This window comes from Pseudonaja textilis, chromosome 2 (genome assembly GCF_049901715.1).
Source record: "Pseudonaja textilis isolate UNSWEBS1 chromosome 2, rPseTex1.2, whole genome shotgun sequence".
Taxonomy (NCBI): domain Eukaryota; kingdom Metazoa; phylum Chordata; class Lepidosauria; order Squamata; family Elapidae; genus Pseudonaja; species Pseudonaja textilis.
The window spans coordinates 174,661,768-174,683,475 of record NC_141991.1 but is presented as its reverse complement, the minus strand read 5'-3'; the positions used below and the strand labels follow the sequence as shown (position 1 = coordinate 174,683,475).

Here is a 21,708-nt window from a genome sequence, read left to right as displayed (position 1 = left end):
CTATCTCAATAATGTAACTCTCCCAACCACCACAGATTAGATGAGAGGGAACCACAATGGCTGGGTCTACACAATGCATTTAACTTTGTTACTGAATGAATCCCATTTCATGGATTCTAATTCCTAAGCATTGGATTCGTACAACATAAAGGAATCCCTGTGGATTTTACTCCATTCGTTATTGTCAACTAAAAGGGGCAATGTTCATCTCCATTTCAAGGCCATTAAGCCAGCGCTGTCTAAAGACATTTCCATGGTCATGTGGCCAGTATGATGTCATGGAGCACTGTTACCTTCCCACTTAAGTAGTACCTATTTATCTACTAACATTTACATGCTTTCAAACTGCTAAGAGCCATGGTGGCGCAGTGGTTAGAATGCAGTACTGCAGGCAACTTCTGCCGACAGCTGGCTGCCTGCAATTTGGCAGATCGAATCCCACCAGGCTCAAGGCTGATCCAGCCTTCCGAGGTGGGTAAAATGATGACCTAGATTACTGAGGGAAATATGCTGACTCTATAAACTGCTTAAGAGAGTTCTGTAAAAGCACTGTAATGTGGTATATAAATCTAAGTGCTATTACTATTACTAAAATGGCAGGAATACAAGCACAAGGAGAGGAGTTCACCTTGTCATGTGATGCTCGGATCTTGAACCTGGGCTGTTGGCTTTCCAGCTGACAAGCCCAGCGTCTTAACTGCTGAGCCACCACGAAGCCCTTCATACAACATGGAAACTCACAAAAAGCTATATTCAAACTAAATAATTTGCATGTCATGAAGGTGCAACCACAGCCTAATGGACTGCGTGGATACAGCCATTTTAGTGAGCCTCTGAATGCAACCTGACCAATGTTTGCAGCATTCTTGTGACATATTTAGGAAAAAATATGCATGAAACAAATGAATAAACTGATGAAAATAATATAGCAGAATTATGTTAAAACAAATTGCTCCAAAACTGAGCTCTAGGGCAAAGCAGCGTGAACACATTCATGTGACTCTTTGTAATTTTCTTTTAAAATCTCAAAGTGATTAGAAAAGATGACAAATACAAGGATGATAACAAACTGAATTAAACCAAGATAATGTCATCCATCCCTAAAGCAGATCTCACCTTGCCTGCTCTGAGGTCTTTAGCATGTGGATGATGCAGTCTCTGTAGGGACCTCAAGACATAGGAAGCAGATTTTTTTAGACCTGGGCTCGTCAGCCTGCATAGGTCCTAGGTCGTCCTCTAAAGTTTGCTTTTCTGAAGGGGTCACATCTCACAAAAACCCTGGACTGTGGTGATCTCATGAAATTTCAACCATTTTAATTTTTTCTGACATTTCATTTTGGAAGGGTGACTCCCGGTACCACTTTAAGGTGCAAATATTCCTTCTAACCTGTTGTGTTGACAACCCCTATTTTGTGTGTTCTGCTTCAGCTTCTCACTTTTTCTGGAGACTCAGAAATCATAGAACATTGTGGCCATAGCAAATACCCTATTTCATCAATAATAATGATTCATTTTAGTGTTCAACATCATTTTTTATTTTTTTTCTAAAACAGAGAATCTATGCAAGAGAGGCAAACGTTGTCCATGGCACAGCAGTTTTCATGCTAAATGTAGTTTTCTGTTAACTGAAGGAGGGTTGGATAGCACTTCAGTTCAGCACTCTGAATCTGACAGTACAATTTCTTGTTCATAATATTATCAATGAAACATTTAAAGAGGCATGTGCATGTATTACTTTTTTAATGTACAGGCTTATGCAAAAAATAAGACACGGTAAATCTATGAATGAATAATGTGACACTTTAATTAAATGATCTCTATCTCACAGCCTGATGAAACTCCTTCAACACTGTAAACAACATACTTTCCAGTCCAAGAAATATCTCTCAATGTATCCTTCCCCCTCTGGAAAATTAATTCAACATGTATGAGGCAACAGAAGAGGCATGGAAAATGTTTGGCGCATGCCTACTCTTTTATCCCATTTTATGTCCTTTATTGCTAGAGCCTTTTGGAAGGCAATGTTCCTTTTCATGTAATTCTCCTGACTAGAAGTTGGGTGAAGACCAAGAAAGCTTTGATGTCCAACCCAAATACTTTTAATAGTTGGCTATGACTTTCCTACCAGATCAAACTAAGCTTTATCATATCCTTTTCTTTTTCAAATCAGTGTCTGCATCAACAGAAAAGACAGAAAAATTAGATTGGAGAAGGACACAAGAGGCCTTTGTTTTTTATACTATAGTCACCAAAATCCAGCTTCTCCACAGCACAGCCTGAATGGCTGGGAATTACAATATCCAGATCTTATAAGCAAAATGTCTCAAAGGAAATAGACAGCGATGGAAGAAGCTAGGTGAAAAGATCTACTTCCAAAAGGGTGGTAATACCAGTCCAAATTTGCTATTTCTTATCTGTTGCTAAGGTTCCAGATATACACTGGCTTCAGGGAGAAGTCAAAGAATTATGTCAGCAGCAATACAATCTGAAATATAAATGTGCATAGTATTACAGGATTAATGTCTTTCACTGGAACCATCAGAAGCATTACTGGTCCAAGAGAGAACATATCTATTTGATATAGTCCTCCCCATATCTTCCCCCAATTGGTGCCTTCAAAACCTCCCTGCTCATTGGGGATTCTAGGAATCCAAAACTTCTGAAGGGCATAAAGAAAAAGATGCCCTTTTTCAGGGTCTTAGGCAGGTCTATCTCAGCCCTGCCAGAAAGGCTTGGTCTCTAACTATATTACCAGATCTGGTTTCAGATCTATATAGGAAGTGAAGTGAGCTCCACATCCACCAGTCAGTAAAGTCCCTGGCTGCAAATCAGGTAAGAAGCACTGCTAGTGATTAATTTTAAAAAGTCTCTCATCAATTCCTGAATGGATTTAAAGCCATATCAAATGCCCTGTCGTAGTGTGGCCAAGATAATGAATGTTCTCAATTTGGAGTGACAACATTATTTAGATGAGCCTTGCTAACAAGTGGAAGGGACTCTGTAAATCAAAGAAAGTCAAAAAGCTAATATTTGTTATTCAACTAAACCCATCTTAGACCAATCTTCCCCAGCATCATGATTTTCAGATTAAAGCTATATCTTTTAAAATTAAAACCCTGAATTCCATACAAGCAGTCCTTGACTTATAATCATTTGTTTAGTGAAGTTACAACGGCACTGAGATAAAATGACTTACAACCAGTTTTCACACAAAGGTTGCAGCATCTCAATCACATGATCAAAATTCAGGTGCTTGGCAACCAGCATGTGTTTACAATGGTTACAGTGTCCTAGGGTCACGTGATTGCCATCTGCTTAACAATCACGATTCACTTAACATTAGCAGTGATTCACCTAACAGTTGTGGCAACAAAGGTGATAAGATCAGGTGTGATTCATTTAACAACTGCCTTGCTTAGCAATCTAAATTTTGGTTTCAATTGTGGCCCTATGCTAAGAATACCAGTATATGAATGGCTATTGTATATGCTGGCTGGGAATTTTAGGATTTCTGGAGGTTGGAAGAAGCTGTTTTTGGCAACTTGTATGAGTTAATGGTTGAACAAAAAAGTATAGCCTGTTTCCAGAGGAATATGTGTATAAATCTTGTTTAATGCAGTTTCTGAAAACAATGAATATGAAGTAATGAAGAAGGAAGACATTGTTATTTGCACTACAAAATAGTTCTTTCTCTAAAGATCCATACAATTTAAATCAATCAAAGACTTATACAATTTAAATCAATAATCATTACCACTATCACTATTATTATCATTACCTTAAACTCAGAGGTGATATTCAGCAGGTTCTGACCAGTTCTGGAGAACCGGGAGCAGAAATTTTGAGTAGTTCGGAGAACCGGCAAATCCCACCTCTGACTGGACATTTTACAGTATCCTTCCCATGCCACGCCCACCAAGCCATGCCCACAGAACCGGTAGTAAAAAAAATTGAATCCCACCACTGCTTAAACTCCACTCCACTCCCCACAACACAATTGATTGCCTTAAGTTTTGCTTAATGAATAAAGGTAAAACTTAGTGGTCCCTCTTACTCTGGACAACTAAATCTTGCCATGTGTTGTCAGTGAAAATAAACCTCTGATTTAATCAGCTCTTCCTTTGGCTGAGTTCACATATCATGATAAGTTAAAAGAAAAATATAATACATTATGGCTTACCATAATTGGTGAACCAAGTCATTGAACTGAAGATTTTGGGGTAATAAAGGATTGAGAACTGACCATCTTACTTTAAAATAGATAAACTATGCTCTTTGCAGAAAGTCATGGCATTTCTTACTCATGACTTTATGCTGTGGACATAACTTTGGATAGGTAATAGTAATTAAAAACAATATAAGGCTATATTCCGCCTTGCAATTAAACAGAATCCTGGCAACAATAATTTCCCTCTTTGCCTCCATCATACTGCCTTGATCACATCTCCAACCCATCAATGACATGGTGTTCAGCTGTTCCTGGCTATAACAGTGTTAGCATTTCCCATGGTAAGAGCAGCAAAAAGATGCACAAATTTGGCAGGAGAGAAGTTCAAGTAATTGCAGCTAAACGGAACAGAGAGGCAGGGAAAGCAAACTTCATGTCAGTGTAACTCCTGCTGACTCCAGGATCGTTGGTAGCACTTCTAGTCAGTAGTGGAGAAAGATCACATGATAACTGACATCTAGTTGCACCAAATAGATCACTCCTTGTGAAGTCAATTCCACATCTTTTTGAAGGATGAGGTGACTGGATGGAGTTGTGGAAGCAGTTGGCGTAAGCTTAAATGGACTCCTGGGGATGGTAGAGGACAGGAAGGCCTGGAGGAACATTGTCCATGGGGTCGCGATGGGTCAGACATGACTTCGCGACTAACAACACCAAATACATATAAATTAATCACTGTCCATCTTGAATACATATCGGAAAGAGGAAGCTTGAGAGTTCACAAGGTTGATACTATATGAAACAAAACTGTGACTGAACCTGGATGTTTAGCTTCAGATACCATGAAGACTCCTCCCAGAAGGTAACAAGGAAAACAGGTCGTGAAGAGGATGTGTAGTGTCCCAGACAATACTGTGAACCTTGGTCAAGGATCAGTTATATGTATGTTATATGACTCTAGAAGGAAGTGAACAGCCAATAATCTTCTCCGCCATCCTCACCACTCTCTGCACCACCTTCCTATCCAAAGCAGGAATGCTTCCAAACCAGACTGTAATGCAGTATGACAGGATGCTCTTGATCGTCCTTCTATAGAAAGTGGTAAGGACATGGGGAAGGAAGATGTACTTTTCTCATGCAACGCAGAAAATGCAGGCGCTGCTGTGCCCACTTCACTAGTGTCTCGCTCTTCAGCGACCAAGCCAGCCTACTTTTTAGCTGCACAATATTAATTTTATTATAAAGATACAGTAACAATTTGAATGCACTTCCCCCCCTCCCTTTATGCTCTAGGGGGAATCTTGTCTGAGATGTTTTCTCAGTTTACAGTTCTACCCTAGACTTGGGTTTCTTTTATCTGACTAACAACTTGCAAGTGGCTTTTTGTTCTGTCTTCCTTGGGCCACTCCATTGCCCCTGCAACACACCCAGTAATTAATTAGATATTGTTATTACCTTTTTAACAACTAGAGTAAAATCATTCACAGAGAAGTCAGCTTTTGTTTTATTTAGCCAAAAGATTTATGATTTTGGCAGGCATGAATACTTGTAATCATTGTCCAAGAGCAAAACATCAAAGCAGTTGGCTCCATATAAGGCTTGGCCACAGGTAGGGATTATTTTATTATTACTGCTGACTCAATTACAAGGCAAGGGGTTTTTGGTGGTTGTTTTTTTTTTACATTGTGGTACAAGCTGGTTCTTAATACTGACTGTTCTCTTTCCCTAACCCACTGCAATTATTTGAAGGAATTATTTTGCCTGTCATACCACCCACCAAGGGGCAACTAAAAATATTCTTCTCTTTAATTTTAGAGTTATGCTTTTCACCACCATTCCCAGAATCTTTCGCCACTGAACTATAAGGGCTAAAACTCTGGGAATTGCATCGGCCCTCACTCTGCTAACCAATTTCTCCCTCCGATTACCCAAATGTTGTAGTCTCCTCATAAGATGAAAGGCTGAAATCCCAGGCATTTATTCATTCAAAGTTTTATCTATTTCAATCAAGAAATTTTCCCCACATTTATGAATTCTACATTCTAGAAATGGAAATGGAATTAACACAATAGCTCTGCCCGTTTACTTTGTCCCCAAATGACCCCTCTCCAATTTAGGAGACAAACAATGCAGCCTTTTCTATAACTTCGGATGAGGTGTGTTTGAGATCACAGAGAAGACATAAGTTTATGTAGGAAGCAGAAACCAACAAAGAGTACTTAGAGTTGCTCTTACTTACTCCTCACTATTTCTTTTTAAATGACTTGAAGTAGAATATTATGTAAGGGGATGACATGTATCACAGTTCACCTCTGTTGAGTTCTGTGGGTCTTGTTCTTGTGATGTGCATTGATTACAGTATCCTAAACAAACTTAATCTGAGAAAAGTCTGTTGAATATGTTGGGAAATACTAGAATTTATGCAGCTAATCTCAATTTTATTTTGCATTACGTGTTTTGGGAGTCCTTTGTATAAAAACTAGAATATACCCTCTCCCCCTCTTACAAACTAAGGCTAATGATTTGCCTGAAGTGCTTCAGGGCAGAAATCTGAGAGCCAAAAATGGACAACTTCATGGGGCAGGGGCTACAGAGGTTTTGCAAATATTTTATATAAGTAAGGCAACATCTACTTCAAACTGACTGTAGGTAACTTCAAGTAGCTTGCCATTCTCTTTTTCTGTGATTTTTTTAAAATTCCCTCAGGCATATCCTGCTCATGCTCTTGTTTGCTTTTTTTATACAGGTAATCCTTGACTTACAACAGTTCATTTAATGACCGTTCAAAGTTACAACAGCACTGAAAAAAGTGACGTAACCATTTTCACACTTACAACTGTTGCAGCATCCCCATGGTCACATGATCAAAATTCAGACACAGGCAACTGACTCACATTTATGACAGTTGCAGTGACCCAGAGTCGTCTATGATCATCTTTTTGACTTTATAACAAGCAAAATCAATGGGGAAGCCAGATACACTTAACTGTGTCACTAATTTAACAACTGCAGTGATTCACTTAATGGTGGCAGGAAAGGTCGTAAAATAGGGCAAAATTCACTTAACAGATGTCTCTCTTAGCAACAAAAAAATTGGGTTCTGTTGTAGTTGTTATGTTCAGGACTACCCATACACAGGAGGAATACGAATAAGCATGGGATAGGGGGAATATAAAAATCTCTTCAATGTGTCAACTTCAACTGACCTTAGGCCCAACAATCATTCGTAAGAAATTTAATCAAGCAATATCTGGAAGGGCATGTTATTTTCTCCCTTTTCACAACATACATCCAAGTTTACCATATTTGCAAGAAGACTAAAATCTACCATCCCCTATCTCCTTAATATATAGAACATATGGAAGAGGCTCAAGTCTCAATTATACTAGTTTGTAAGCCAGGAGTTCTTGGACACAAAACCAAAAGAACTAAAATTTCTGCTCCAGTTTTATATTAGCCAAAGAAAACAGCCTTGAATCCAGCACTCTTCCTGACAGATGTTAATGCCATGTAGACTTTAGGCTTCAAAGTGTGAGCTTCTTTTTCCATAGCTACTTTTCTTGTAAGCAGCCAACATGTAAAGTGTGCGTGTGGGGAGAGGATGGAATAAGTGAGGAATGAAGGAGAAAGGGAAGGGCAAATCATATTGGAAACAGACAATGGAGTCTTATTCTGAAACATAAATGAAATCCAGCCACTTTACAGCTGTGCCCTTCTGTGACCCAAGCCAAAATATCAGGCAAAATGCAAGTGCCCGTCATACATTTGAAGCCAATGCAATTTCAAGTAGCCCAATGGAATCTGGCTAATGGACCAACTATTTGGTCACTTAGATATCAAGAATTTCAATTCCAAACACAAGACATCCAGAATGTCTGCCAGACAGAATATCTGTCTATGTGCTTCTTATTTTGTAGCAATTTTTACATGCTAAATGTTTCTTACAAATAAAAAACATATGATGGAAGAAATCAGCACACACGAAGAAGAGTGGAAAAGAGAAAGTCATTTATTAAAATACACCTGATCTCAACAATGAGTTTATGTTGATTTTTTGCCTTATAGCTCCACCATGCAAACAGATTCCCTCCTTGAGATGGGAAAATATTTGCTGTATTCATATTTTAATACACACTTGCTTAATTTCACACCTTCAAACTCATGGGAAAATAGCAACTGTTATTATTCACACAATTCTTCCAACTTTGTGATTTAAGCTGACCATAACAAATTTCCACAACAGTAGTATTATTAAGGGAAAAGTGGTGACATTTGGAGAAAATAAATTCATATTAGAAACATGGATACATTAGCCAAAAGTACATTCAGTGAATATATTTTCTCATGAAGTTAACAACAAAATATTGATGCAAATTAAATTTAAAAATGAAAACAGAAGTGTTAAAAAAATTTTCATCCATTTTCTCCCAAAATTTTAATATTTGTAAATTCATCCATTCAAAATCTTTGATAAAAAATATTTTGTCAAAGCTATTAAGATGTGTTTTGGCTGCATTCGGATTTAATATTAAAGTATAGATTACATGGCAGTGCTTCAAACTTGTGGCTGCTACAATTTCCTCAGGTGTCCAGATGGCTGGCTCACAAATTCTGAGGGTTAAAGTCCACAGGTCATAAAGGGGCCATAGTTGCTCTAAACTATATCCATGACTAACAACATTATTTTGTTTTAGATTTCAAATCATGGTGATCAGAAGCAGAATTTCTAATAGCCTTCTCATGAGTCCCTGAAGGCTACTCATGGTAGGGGAAATACACTAGCCAAAATTTGTGCACATAACATTAAACCACAGTTTATATTGTGTTTGAACGCAGCCCATACTTACACTGTTATTTCAGTTTTTATCTATTGGATGTATATGGAGTGATTAAGAAAATATAATAATAATCTTGGCTCTATATTAGAAGCAAGAACATGCTTGCTTATGGGCCAATTCAGCTTTTTTTATAAAACAGCAGCCATTTACAAGAACTCTCACATCTTTCAGTATATTTCTTTGCCAAATCTTCAGCAGAGTAACAAGCACCCCATAACAAACTAATTATACCAAATAAATTAAAATTCATTGAATCCGTCCTTCCTTTCAGATTGCTAGATAAAGAATCCAATGATCTTACTGAATAAATATATATACATAACATATTAACAATAACTGTAATAAAAATAAAATACCTTTACTAAATCTGCAACAGTCATAAAAACTTAAAATATTTCTCAGAGAATACCTCTTATTGTCAAGGAAACAAATAAAGCTAACCCAGCAAGAATAGTTGATTTTCTTTCAGAAGCAGGCAACTATGATACAGTATAAACATCAAAAGATAAAAACAAAACTCAGCTTACTTTGTTCTTAAATTATTCACAAATAAATGCTTCTAAAATATTTGAACAGTCTGTGAAATCTTTAACTGTGTCATCTCTGACAAAACTATTTCTCTAAGAAATTTCAGTTGTTTGTCTTAATATTAATTAGAAGAAGTGAAATAACTCTAAAATGTCAATAAAAGAATTTTTTTCGTGGTGGTTGGGTGAATCACGCGAATTGTCTTATGCCGTTGTGGAGTTCTCCATCTGTTACTAGACTACAAAATCCAACTGCTCTTGCTTACTTGTTGGCTCATTCTAATGGGAATTAAAAGCCAAGAACATTTGGTGATCATATTTCTCAACACTGCTCAAAAATAAATGGCAGAGAGCCAGAGTGATAGCCTGAATAGACAAGACAGTACAATCTAAGTTCTTGGGTAGCACTGCAAATCTTAAGGAAGCACCTGGACCCTCTCCAAAAGCTGTCCCCACATTGTAATTTTAAAATTGTTAGAACATTGGAACATTATTAGATGCTTGATAAATAATCATATTTAATAGTTAATTTAGATTGCACATTAATTTAAAATAAAATTCATTTTGTACTAGGTCGATGGGGAGCACTAATAAACTACTAAAAAAGCCAATGTACAGTAGTACTCATTACCCCCCCTAAGGTTGCCTCTCCTGTAAACTACTAGTCTTAAACTAGGAGAATCTGCTTACAAGTGTCCATGGAGTCTGTCTCCTTTGATCTAGTCATGTTTCTCCACCTTTGACATATGCGGACAAAGATATATGGGGCTTCAACTCCCGAAATTCTCCAGCTAGTCTTGCTGGCTAGGCAATTCTGGAAGTTGAAGTCTATACAACTTCATGTTGCCAAGGTTGAGGAACACTGGTCTATGGTAAATGAGAGATTAGAATATGGTGATTTTTTATAGTTGTCAGGAACAAAGTAATGACTACCATTACTGGCCTTTTTCCCAACTGACAGTGACTTTGTTCTGAATTTCCTTCCTTATTTTCTGATCATGGAAATTAAAGTGTAATGCATTGGATGCTTCAGAAAGTCTACTTCCTATAACTGGCAGAAAAGCATAAAAACTCCAATATAGAAGAAGATGAATGGCCAAGTTGGGATGCCAGTTCATAGTGGTCAAACCACATTTTAGTTGCAAAGCCTGGATTGTTTCTTTCCTAAAACCAGAAAATCATGCAATTTACACAGTAAAAAAAAACACCCTGTAGATGCCCTTGTCTTGGAAATGTAGTATTTTATCCAGGTAATATAAATAACCCTTGTAATATGCAGCTGGGGTGATCCTGAGTAAAGGTATAGATACACAAAAAATGTATAATTTATTTGGTCTACGCCAACATAAATTCTTCAACAGTTTTAATCACAGAAGAGCTCATGCTACAATTCAAAACAACCAGACACTCTATTTAAGTACCTGTGATTTGATTTCAGAAGTAGATCACTCAAAGAACAAAAGGTAAACTAAGTTGACACTCACCCATGAGGTTATATGTTTTTTATCAGTTTTTTTTTAACCAGGTTTCCAACTTGATTTTGTTTATAGAACACTGCGTTAGTCATTTGAATTAGGATTGCTCTATGAGCTTTCAAGAAAAAACATTATTTGTACAAAGATAAAGTTTGAATAAGAAGCGACACATCACATATGTGTTCTAATCAGAATGATTTTTTATTCTAACTGGCACATAGAAGTAAAACGTTAGAAAAAGTGCCAAGCAAAATACCTTCTACTGGTCTTCTACTGTTCCATGAAACTGATTATTCCTACTTTGTACTTTCCTTCCCAAGCTAAATTAACCATTCAGAAGGGCGGTTAGAACTGGCAAAAGTGACTTTCCCTCCTATGAATATGCATATCTTTAAAAAATTGTCTCAGTTTAATTGAAAATTATAACAGAGACGATAGCCACAAACTGAGACAGAAGCCAACCAGAAATTGAGAGAGCATTTTTGTCTTGGCATTTTGGCCTTCTCAGGCAAGAAATCGATATGAGGCCTCTCATAACAGTAACAGTGTCCTATCTGTAGCCATATTAGTATTAAATAATCTGATCAGCTCTGTCAAACAAATATATTTAAAAGCATGCAAAGACACTTGCCAAAAAGGCAAAGGATATTCACATTCCCTTCTTAGCCAACCTCAAAGGAAAGCTTTGACAGACTACATTAGCTGCTCCTTCAAAGCTCAAACACAAAAAGCCTTTTATTTATTTTAGACAAGGAAATTCTAAATTGTCACAAGGCAAAAATAAACTTGTCTGTGACATGGGGGTCAGAAATTAAACATGAGAAGCAGGAAATTGTTCAAAGTAATGGATCACACACTTCTAGATTTCCAAAGATCTAGAAACATCATCTGTGAACTACTTAAAAAGGCACCCTTTTTCATTTTTGAAATGTCCCGGCCTCTGCTTTCAGGGAGAAGGAACAGTGATTGAATAGCCCACCCTGTAACCTAGCCAAAATGATCACAGGCACCAAATGGAAGTACCAGAGAAAGAATCATAATAGGTAAATGTTACAATACAGGTGTATTTCAGAGATATTGTGATTTCAGTTCCAGACCAAATATAGGTAATCCTTGATTTATGACTGGTTGCTTAGTGATCATTCAAAGCTATGACTACCCCACCAAAAAGAACTTATAACACGGATCTGAAATTCAATGTCCGCTCCCCTGTGGTCACAGGATCACTTTTTGGGCAATTGGTATGCATTTATGGCTGTTTGGAGTGTTCTGCAGTCAAGTGATTGCAATTTACACTGTTTTTTCCAGAAATGAACATTTACTTCTCTTTTCCAGCAAAAAAAATGCCCCATAGGAAACAAGGGGTTTGCTTAATGACCATATCGACCACTTTACCACCACTACATTCACTTATTGACCACTGCAGGAAAGGTTATAAAATCAGGTGTGATCACGTGATGGCCGACTTTACAATCACCACAACTTACAAGCAAAATTGCAGGTTTAATTACAGTCATAAGTCAAGGATTACTGTACTGGAATAAAGCACGTCACATAATTTTTCTTTTGTTAATACTGATAAGATTATCAAAACCTACCAGATTCTACTATAGCCATTTCCATATCATCATCATCATTTTATTCTGCCTTTTAAAATATATTGGATCAATTCAAAGTAGCAAATGTATCTAATACTCTTGCCACCTATATCTCGCACAATAACCCAGTTGATTTTCATGCATAAAGCAGAATGGTCACCTGGTTTCTAGGCCAGGACCTTAGCCACTGCCCCAAATTGTCTCTCATACTACAACTTTATATGTGATCAAGTTAATAGCAGAACATCTAGCAGTGGCACCTACATTTTATTTTTCCCACACACTATCTTTCTCCTTTTATATCATCTCTTTTAGATTTAATTTAAAGAATATCATTTTTTATGTATCAATAAGCTTATCTGGGAGCCCTTAAAAATGAAAAACAGAATATGAATGCTTGTATAAATGATCAGGAATATGGATGGGGACAAAAAGGCTTCATTCAACGTAAATCACCTTCACCTGATTAATACACAAATTAGGATGTATTTTTTTTCAGTTTCTTTAATCACACACACAACGGGCAATGCTTATAAACCAACCATAGAATAGCACTTAGATTTATATACCGCTTCATAGTGCTTTATAGCCCTCTCTAAGTGGTTTACAGAGTCAGCATATTGCCCCCAATAACGTGGGTCCTCATTTTACCCACTTCGGCAGGATGGAAGGCTGAGTCAACCTTGAGCCTGGTGGGATTTGATCTGTCAAATTGCAGTCGGAGTAGCTTGCAGTACTGCGCCACCAAGGCTCTAGAATAGTAAGCAATACCTTGGAAAATTGTGTTTATTAGGGAAATGAATTTTACAAGATTTTTTTAAAATAATAAAGTGTGCAGAAGTACAAAAAAACTTGTCCTGGAAAAACAAAAACTTTATTGAAAATGAAATAAATTTCTTCATTTATAACTAGAAAACACTAATCACACGTTTTACCTGTGGGAAACCATTAATTTTTAATTTTTGCTCCAAATGAAATGTGTTTTCTATCTTTTCTGATCTATTTTGCATTATAGCTACTGAGATAATTCATGCAGTTCATGAGGCATGATGAATTGTAAACAAATCAGAGAGAGACAGACAGACAGACACCAAGCACAAAACATCAAATAATCCAGGGCAGTCATTATAAAGACACACACAAAATGAATCACTCAGAAGGTGCTTTGCTATTGTATCCCCAAAGGAAAACTCTAGAACAGCATTTCTCAATCTTGGCAACTTCAACTTGTGTGAACTTCAACTCCCAGAATTATCAGCAAACAGAATTCTCCAGAAGGCTAGAGAACTCTGGAAATTTAAGTACACACATCTTAAAGTTGGAAAACACTGCTCTAGACCAAGAGCTTGGCGACTTTAAGATGCTTGGATTTCAGCTCCCAGAACTCCTCAGCCCTAGTCCATGCACTTTAAAGCTGCAAGTTTGAAAAATTAGAACAGTTCCTTTTAATTTACCAGATAAATACCTTGAATAATGAAAGTTAAGCTCAGGAAGAACGTTCTATACAGATGGTCCTCAACTTACAAGCATTCAAAGCTACAACAGCACTGAAAAAAGTGATTTATGACCAGTACTTGTGCTTATGACCACAGCACCATCCCTGATCAAAATTTGAAAGCTTGGCAACTGGTACATATTTATGACAGTTGTCGCATGCTGGGATCATGTGATTGCCAATTGCAACCTTCCCAGCCAACTTCCAAAAAGCAAAGTCAATGGAGGAAATCTGATTCACCCAACAACTATGATTCTCTTAACAACTCCAAGGATTCACTTAACAACCACAGCAAGAAAACTAGTAAAATGAGATAGGGCTCACTTAACAACCATCTTGTTTAACAATGGAAATTCTGGTTGCAACTGTGGTTGTAAGTCAAGGACTATCTGTAATTGTATCCCTGTTTTCCTTAATGAAGAAAAGTGATATCAGATAGACTAGCTTTAATCAAGTAACTGCAGCCTAAGTCTAAGTAACTATGGCCCACTTTCCAAATATCCAATCCGAATCACATACAACCTTGCAGGTCATATGCAACCCTGTGAGTGGAGTCAGCAAGGACATAGCAAGCGATCAGTTATTAGTCCCAGCCAACAGTTTGGCTGCAGCACACAATGAAAACTAAGTTGATTTTATTTGTTGCGGGGGTTACTTTGAGTTCATGTTGACCCTTGGCAACTTCCTGGACAAGTCCCTGCAGTTTTCTTGGCAAGATTTCCGAAGTGGCTTGCCATTGCCTTCTTCCTAGGGTTGAGAGAGAGGGGTTAGCCCAAAATCACTCAACTGGCTTCACACTTAACATGGGACTAGAATTCGTGGTCTCCTAATTGTCTTAACCACTACACCAAATTGGCTATCTAAGTGAAAGTATGATATTACAATATTCTATGTATTTTATTTGATGGAGGAAGAAGGTTTAAGAATTCTAGTTCTATATTTCTCAGGCATAATGTATATGAAAGTTTAAAAGTTCTTATCTACTCCAGAAATGTAATAGGAAGATAACAGATTTTAGCATTTTAAGATTTAGAAAATTAATTTTAAGTATGTTCTACTTATCTTGATTCTGTTACAATGTTCTCATTGGTCAGACCGATTATAAATCTACTCAACTGAATAGTGCACAATTCTGTAGAAATTTGAGGTCCTTACTGAAGCATGAATAATAGAGGGGCAAGTCATATGTGCAACATCTATCACAAATGACCAAATGACCACTGCAACATAGCAGGTAATTTTAAAAAAGTAACCTAGTCTTGACACTGCATATTCTAACTGCACATTCAAATTAATAAACATTTGGTAACTGCTGATCTCACACTCATTTTTATTTACCATCATTCTGGTTTTTAATAACTAAATTTTAAATTCTAAAGAAATGTGGGAAGGGGAAATATCTCTCTTTTATCTACAGGTAGTCCTCAACGTACAATCATAATTGAGACCAGAATTTCAGTTGTCAAGCAAGGCAATTATTAAATGAGTAATGCCCAATTTTGCAACTTTCTGCCACAATTGTAAGCAAATCATACAAATGGTTGAGATATGTGGCTGTTAAGCAAATTTGGCTACCCACATTGACTTTCCTGGTCAGAAGGAGGCTGGGAAAGTCACAAATGGTGATCATATGATCCTGGGATCATTATAAATACATGCTGGTTGCCAAGTACCCAGATTTTGATCATATGACTGTGGGGATGCTGTGACCGTTTCTAGGTGCAAGGCCCAAATGTCACTCTTTTCATGGCCATTGTAACTTTGAATGGTCAATAAATGAATGGTTGTAAATTGAGAACTATTTTTGAGTCAATGCTACCAACTCATTCTTGAGTTGGTAAAAAGATAAGTTAGCATGAATTGTGCTGTGTTTCTTTGTCAAAAACCAGTTAAGAGTCAGTGAAATTATACTAGAAACAATTTTAAAAATCACATTTAGACAGCAAAATCAATACAGTGTGAAGTGGAGAGCTGAATGCAACAAAATTTCATTTTAATATATGTTGATCAGTCTACATTTAAAGTGACAATAAAGTTTGCATTGCACTGCATGGCATTGCATTGCATCTTAGCAGAAAATAAAGAGCATTATGTGAAAGGCTCTTTCAAATGTGAAAGAGCCCAGAACAAGACAGTGAAGATATGTAATTATTGGTTGTAGAGTATCAGTGTGGTTTGGTGGTGAAGAGATCAGGTTAGAAACTGTGAACCTTTGCGTTCTGGTTCCATCTTAGGCAAAACTGGATGACCTTGGCCAGTCCCTCCCTCTCAGCCCTAGGAAGCAGATAATGGCAAACCATGTTTGGGGAAAAAAACTTGTAAAACTTGACATCTGTTTGTATAAACCCAGCCCAAGCACATCAGCCTTACAAAGTGGAGAGAAAAGCATCCATACTACTGATGGACAACATGAGCTACCTCAAGAACAAGGTCAGAGGAGAAGAGGAGGAACACACAATCACCTCTTGGCCTTAACAAACTTTCTCTAAAAATATTCTTAAACAAAGAGATCAAACAGGGTGGGGGTGGAGAAATCAGAATATATAAGAACTCTAGATTCAAATCAGAGAGCAGTATTATATGCCTAATACATTCACTACCAGTTCTAATATCTAATATTCAAATCAGTTCTGCAGGAGCTGGTTGAAATCTAAGTATGATCACAGATTTTAAACATCAAATAAATTTTCCTATATATTTTCATTAATTTATATTTGTCTGAAGTTTCCCAGGACAAATGAAAAACGCATGCAGAAGAACAAAGACTAGTCCAAAAATTCTTTTTGATGTTTCTATTCCTCCTCCTTCCCTCCACTTCCCATTAATTACATATTTGATAGAAAATCACATGTTTGACTCACATTAAATATTAAACAAAACTGGCATTATTCAGCTGCCAGTTTTATGCCCAAGATGTTTGAATAAAGGGTGTGGCTTATAATGGAGTTTATATGATGAAAAGTGTTCAGATAAACTTTTAGCATATGAAATGGACTTACAAGCCCTTTTAAATCAAGAATATAGCTTGTTCTCTCTCAATATGATCATCCTCCAAGTCCTTGTTGGTGATTGTAACAAAGATTACAATGCTAGCTGGTCTACTGAATTCCTATTTATGGTATTCTTCAATCTCTCTCTCTCCCTTCCCCTCTCTCTGTGCGTGTTTAACAGTTGTATAAGCTGATGTAGGGGTTCAGAGTTTGTCCTTCAAACTCCTACATATGCAGATATTCATTTTACCTGATTTTTTAAATAGAAAAATTTATTAAATTAAAATTTATTAAAATAAACAGGGAAGGAAAAGTGTCCCTTGAGTCAAGTTCAACACAAGACAACTTTATGGCTTGTTCATACAGGCTTCTTGGCAACAATATAGAAATAGTTTACCGCTGCCTACCTCCAGGATTTTTTTGACTTCCCAGTCCAGTCCACAACCTCGGTATTTCCCAATAGTGCCACATCAAAATAGCATCCTGGTCCAACCCTGCTTAATTTCCAAAAACTAGATAAGGACTTCAAGTACTGCCAAAGTTACCCTTCAGAATCAGAGGAAGTCAGTCAAGGCAGCAATAGCACATGCTTACCCGAGAGAATTAACGGAACTCACCTCTGAATAAACAGCACTGCAAATCGATTACCAAAGCCTTACAAACTGTATGTAAGTTGCTGAGTCTTTAGCATTGGCACTGCAAACGGATCACCAACACTATGTACAGTGTACTTGACTTTGTCTCAATTCACAAAGCAACAGCCAACTCTTACTATCTGTAGCAAACCGCTGCAAATTGTGAGTGCATCTGCCCTTAAAAGAGAATGCATTCTTTATGCTTTTATTTAGTTCTGATGCAACTACCGATCTACATTTTGTGAATTAATATTTTGTACACAGATAGATGACATTATCTATCTATCTATCTATCTATCTATCTATCTATCTATCTATCTATCTATCTATCTATCTCTTTCCTATTCACCTCAATCACATGCAAACCCACTACAACTCTACAACTATGCACGGCCAAAGGCAGACAATTTGCTCTTCACAAAGCAATGAAGCCAATGCTAAAAAAAAAAAAATATGAAAGGGCAAACTCAGCACAACTTCGCCAGGGCGCATTTTACAACGGGGAAAAAAACGGGCGGGGGGACCGGGGTGAGGGGAAAAACCAACCGTCCAGCTCTTGTGAGGGAATGCGGAGCAACCTTTTAAGACTCTGGATTTCCCCACGTTCACACATAAAGAACCGGGGGAGAGAGAGAGAGAGAGAGAGAATAAAAACCAAACAAGCCGAAGCAGACTTACTGCAATCGCTTGCAGCCTTTCCTTGTGCAATTCAGCCTCCGCCATCCTTGGGCGCGCGGAGGATGCAGCAAACCGCAGAGAGGACCCGGCAAAGCAACGAGGGAATCGCGCTTCCGAGTTATTGAACGCCGCCGAGTGGAAAAAGTCAAGCCGGGTGGATTCTGGTCGTGGAGGGGGGGGTGAGAAAAAAAAAAACAACCCGCCACAGCTCGGGAAGTCAACGCATTTCAAACCGGCCTGGTGCCCGCCTGCTTCCCAGCTGCAGGGCTGCTGTTAGCTACATTTCATCGCTGCGTCTGGGCGCCACCGCCGCCGCTGCTGTCACACGACAGCATTGCCAGCCCAACGCAGCGCGGTCCAGGGTTGCAATCTTTTTTTTAAATTATATTTCTTTTCCCACCCCTTTTCTCCTCCTCTCCGCCTTGACGTTTCGCAGGGCTCGCTCCTCCTCTGGAGCGCTCTCGCTTACACCAAGGAGGCTGGACGTCGGCGGCGTCCGTAGTAATCAAAACCTGCCCGAACAGACGCGGGCGGGAGGACGCGGGGTGTGGGGGTGAGAGGCGCGGCGACGGCGCAGCCCGACGCGGGAAGCCGAGAAGAAGGTATTTCCCTCGCCTCGCGGCCTCGGCGCCGCCGCTCTCTGCGCGGGGCTCTCCCTGAGGGGGAAAAAAAAAAGAAAGGATAACGAATCGCTGCCCCGGAGCTTCCCGGGTGTTTCCTTTCACCCAGCGTCGGGAGCCCGGCCTGTCACGCTCCTCTGCGGCTCTCTCTGCTTTGTGTTTACGGTAAAGGAGGCGAACCTGCGGTAAAGTACAGGTAGTCCTCGACTTACGACCGCAGTCTAGTCCAAAATTTATGTTGATCAGTGAGACATTTCTCAAGTGAGTTTGGCTCCCTTTTAACCACCTTTTCGTGCCACGGTTTGTTAAAGTGAGTCGCTGCAGTGGTTAAAGTTAGGACACGCAGTTGTTAAGTGAACCTCGCTTCCTTCCCCTGCTTGTCAGATGGTCGCAAAAGGGGACCGCATGACCTCGGGGCACAGCAACGGTCATCAGTGTGAACCAGTTGGCAAGCATCTGAATTTTGATCAAATGATCATGGAGATGCTGCAAAGGTCATAGCGGAAAAATGGTCATAAGTCACTTTTTTTCAGCGTTGTCACTTTGAACTGTGAGTAAATGATCTGTTGTAGGTAGAGGATCACCTGTATACTTGAGCAAGGGAAGGCTCTTATCTTCCCCTCCTGCTTTAGCTCATCCAGCTAACCTGTAGGGAAAGGATGACAGGGAGACCATCTTCTCCCCTGTAATATTTGCTTGGTTTAAAAAAATGTTCCTTGGGCAAGGCACTCTTGCATGGGAAAAACATAGCAGAGAACTGCGAAGGAGCCTTCCCAGCTCCACTGTCGCTTCCAAACATTTCCTCCTCTTAAGGGCCCTTGTCTGAACACAACTCTTGGAGAAAAAGAAAAAATGAAGAATTGGTAAGCTTTCAAGGCCTCCAGATCTGCTCATTAGGCAAGATGTCATAAAAGACAAGTAGCATGTGTGTGGAAAGTGAGGAAAACATGAGGCCTTGGATTGCGGAGAAATTGAACTTCACAACTTCTGAACTGATTCTTGGTAATAAGAAAATATACTTGCACGGAAAACCTTCTACAGCAACACAGATGAATTTCTGTAATTCAGCTAATCAGAGATCACACATTTAGGCAGTCTCTGCCATTGGAAGTCGGTTTCATTGGACTGCCATGCTGTGGCTAGCTTTGCACAACGGGCTTAACCAGGACCACTGAAGACATATTGGCTTGATTTGAACTTATATCACAAGCTTGGTTAGCTTTATGCTTGACCTGGTGTATTTCTAGAACGTAACTCTAGAAAAAGGATGAATATATTTAATAAATATCACATATACACGTGTCTATGCAGGAACAGTATAACCATTTTTTAATACCTTCAAAACAGTGCTGACTCATGCAAATTACCTGGACTAGTCCCTGCAAAATTTCAGAAGTGGTTTGTCATTACTTTCTTCCTGGAGTTGAGAGGGACCGACCCCAAATCACTCAGCTGGCTTCAGGCCAAAGGCAAAACTCAAATTCCTGTAGCCTGGTATCTTAGGTGTTAGGCTAAACTGATTCTATAACCAGTTGATGTATAAAAAAAATTTAAAAAAAGTTTCAGATAGACCTCCGTTTTGGAAAATAAGCTTAGTATCTTTTAAAGCAAATATCTGCATAATCAAAGCAGTAATTGATGGGAACATATTATTGTTTTATTTTCTAAGACTGAATACTAAACGGTATAAACTGAACTGTCCACTCCTTCCCAGTACCCCTAACTTCCATATGTGAATAACACCAAACAATGAGATAGACATTAAACTTCATGTTAAATTGTTTCCAATAAAATTTAATTTAAATATTAAGTGCATGTCCTTCATAAAGGTGTTCTTCAAACATGGAATGTTTTGCTGTATTTCCTTTGAATTATTCCTCAACTGAAAGAGAGATGCTCCAATGTGAGGTAAGCTGAATTGGATCCATACAGTCCCATACCAGCCTGCTGATATTTAGTCAGGATGAATTAAAATTGCCTCAAGAGCCAAGGCAGATGCCCCATTCCAGGTAGAAAGATCTGCAGATGTTTCTGATTAAGATGGATTTTTCTGATGAAAACATGCTCCCATTTCTAGAACATGCTGCAGAATTGTCTCTGGAGATTCTCCAGATCATGGTTGTTCCAAATGTACTTTTTTAAAGAGGCAGCTGGACTCCCTTGTTTTTCTTTGAAGACGTTTCACTTCTAATCCAAGAAACTTCTTCAGTTCTGATTGGACGGTGGGGAATGGAAGGATTTATATTCCTTGCAGACAGCTGGTCATTTACATTCTGTTAGAAAGTCTTTGAGGCCACTTGAAGGTTTATCTGTGTCCTCAGGGTCATCTGGAAAGTGCAAATGGGTGTGGAGCCTTCTTGGAATTTATGAAAGGACTGTTGTAGACTGGAAATAGATGATGTTGTATCCTCCTCCTCTGTTGAGAAAGGGCTGTTCAATTTTGATATAGATGACTTCTTTGACCCCTCTTTAAAATCAGCAGTCCTCTCTGTCCAAAATGTGGACTTTGCTGTCTTCAAATGCAGATGGACTTCTGAATCTTGTCCTGATGGGTTTGTTCTCTTATGTTGTGCCATGCGTTTATGAAGTGGTTGTTCTGTTTGGAGAATCAGTCGGAGCTGAAGAAGCTTCTTAGATGAAAAGTGAAATGTCTTCAGAGAAAAACAAGAAGGTCCAGTTGCCTC

General features: G+C 38.5%; 1 protein-coding gene across 4 annotated transcripts in view; it reads right to left on the bottom strand.

Moving 5' to 3' along the window:
* PALM2AKAP2 (PALM2 and AKAP2 fusion) overlaps nt 1-18,740 on the bottom strand; it is a 249,548-nt gene extending 230,808 nt beyond the window's left edge. For 3 of the 4 annotated variants that reach the window (XM_026713390.2, XM_026713391.2, XM_087926505.1), the window contains exon 1: nt 18,405-18,740. In XM_026713390.2, coding sequence (XP_026569175.2) covers nt 18,405-18,449 — 45 coding nt within the window. In that variant the 5' untranslated portion in view covers nt 18,450-18,740. The remainder of the gene's footprint in view (nt 1-18,404) is intronic. The other variant, XM_087926506.1, reaches the window with a different exon arrangement.
* Between the last annotated feature and the right edge of the window lie 2,968 nt (nt 18,741-21,708).